Source organism: Cornus florida, unplaced genomic scaffold (genome assembly GCF_030987335.1).
Source record: "Cornus florida cultivar Cherokee Brave unplaced genomic scaffold, ASM3098733v1 CherokeeBrave_3.0.0_Hap2_Chr05, whole genome shotgun sequence".
Taxonomy (NCBI): Eukaryota; Viridiplantae; Streptophyta; class Magnoliopsida; order Cornales; family Cornaceae; genus Cornus; species Cornus florida.
In genome coordinates, this window is record NW_026775575.1 from 92,572,571 (window position 1) to 92,574,431 (window position 1,861).

General features: G+C 42.2%; 1 protein-coding gene across 1 annotated transcript; it reads left to right on the forward strand.

Annotated features, from left to right (window-relative positions):
- On the forward strand, positions 1–1,452 carry LOC132309719 (uncharacterized). The gene has a single exon (XM_059808004.1). It carries the CDS (start codon positions 1–3, stop codon positions 1,450–1,452), a length of 1,452 nt encoding a protein of 483 aa, XP_059663987.1.
- Positions 1,453–1,861: the final 409 nt, after the last annotated feature.

A 1,861-nucleotide genomic window follows, 5' to 3' on the forward strand; every position in this document is an offset into this window, starting at 1 on the left:
ATGGGCTTCAAACACCAACCTTGCAAAACATCTTCTTCTTTGAAGTTCTTTACCATGAGGTCTTCAACCATCCTCACTATAAGTCTCTTCTTTGCCTCCTCTGTTTACTTCTTTTCGCCGGTTTGGCACTTACCAGAGCCACCGAACCATTGGGCTGAAAAATCCCATTTTCGCGGCAATCTTCTTGATGCTAAATTCCCATGGAACAAACTTTGTTTTGGGCCATCCTTTGACAAGCTCAAGCTTGCTGTCTTCTCCAAGACATGGCCTATTGGTGCAGCACCGGGTGGCATGGAGCGACATGCTCTGACTTTGTACAATGCTCTTGCTGCCAAGGGGCATGAAATTCATGTCTTCACCGCGCCTTCTGATAGAAGGCCTCACCAAGACATTCATGAAGGCAACCTTCATGTTCACTTTGTACCAAATGACCATGGCTCAGTCAATTGCTCTCTGGCATTCGACATATTCAACAAAGAAAACATGGCTGGTGCATTTGATTATGTGCACACTGAGAGTGTTTCGCTGCCTCATTGGCGTGCCAAAATGGTGCCTAAAGTGGCTGTGACTTGGCATGGGATTTGGTATGAGATTATGCATTCAAAGTTAATCCAGGAGCTTCTTTTTAACCCAAATGAGCAATTTCCAGGCCCCATGACAGAGCTTCAAGAAGCAATGCCACGACTGCTCGATGAAATCAGATTCTTCACAAGCTACACGCATCATATATGTATAAGCAATAGTGCAGGTGAAATTTTAGTCAACATCTACCAGCTTCCTCAAAAAAATGTCCATGTCATACTCAATGGGGTGGATGACAAGTTTGTACATGAACCCCAAGCCGGTGCACAATTTCGTAGGAAACACAAGGTGCCTACAAATGTGAGCCTGGTGATGGGAGTTGCAGGGAGATTGGTTAGGGATAAGGGACACCCTCTTCTCTATGAGGCCTTTTCGTTGATCGCTAAGCACCATCCTGGTGTATTTTTACTTGTTGCAGGTTCAGGTCCTTGGGGCAGAAGGTATGCTGAATTAGGGGCAAATGTGAAGGTTTTAGGTGCATTGGAGCCTTCTGAGCTGTCTGAGTTTTACAATGCACTCGATGTGTTTGTGAACCCAACACTGAGGCCTCAAGGGCTTGATCTTACATTAATTGAAGCAATGCACTGTGGGAAGCCAGTTTTGACACCGTGCTATCCAAGCATAACTGGAACTGTAGTTTTGAATGAAGGGTTCGGTTACACATTTTCACCGAATGTGAAGTCTTTGGTTGAAGCCTTAGAGTTGGTAATAAGAGATGGGGCACAAGTGTTGCAGAGGAAAGGTATGCTTTGCAAGGACTACACGCTTTCGCTGTTTAGTGCAACTAGAATGGCCTCAGCATATGAGAGGTTCTTCCTCTGCATGAAGAACACTAGATACTGTCAGTACCCTCTTCCAACAGACTGTTAAAGGTTCATTTGATCTGAAATTGTGGTATTTAGCTTTAGTGCATGAAAATTGAACACATTATTGAATTGTAGTTACTTCAGAATTCAGATATTCTTCTTCCACTCTCTAGGAAATGTTCTTTTAATTGAGTTCCATTGGAAACTGCTGTTTTATGCTTCCTGTAGAAGATTTATGAGAAGTAACTTCATTAGCTATGTTCGGTAGCATAGAATTGGTGCCTTAAAATTAGAATCGGGTTAAAATTAGTCGATCATATTTCTTTTAAATTTTTATGCGTCTGCTGGATTAGCAAACAGAATAACAATGGTCCAATTAAGTGTACTTTCTAAGTCCATTTGATTTGACAACTAATTAAGTTCTTTGGTCAAAATAGAGCCAATGGAAATTCTATCATACTTTACTGGAAACC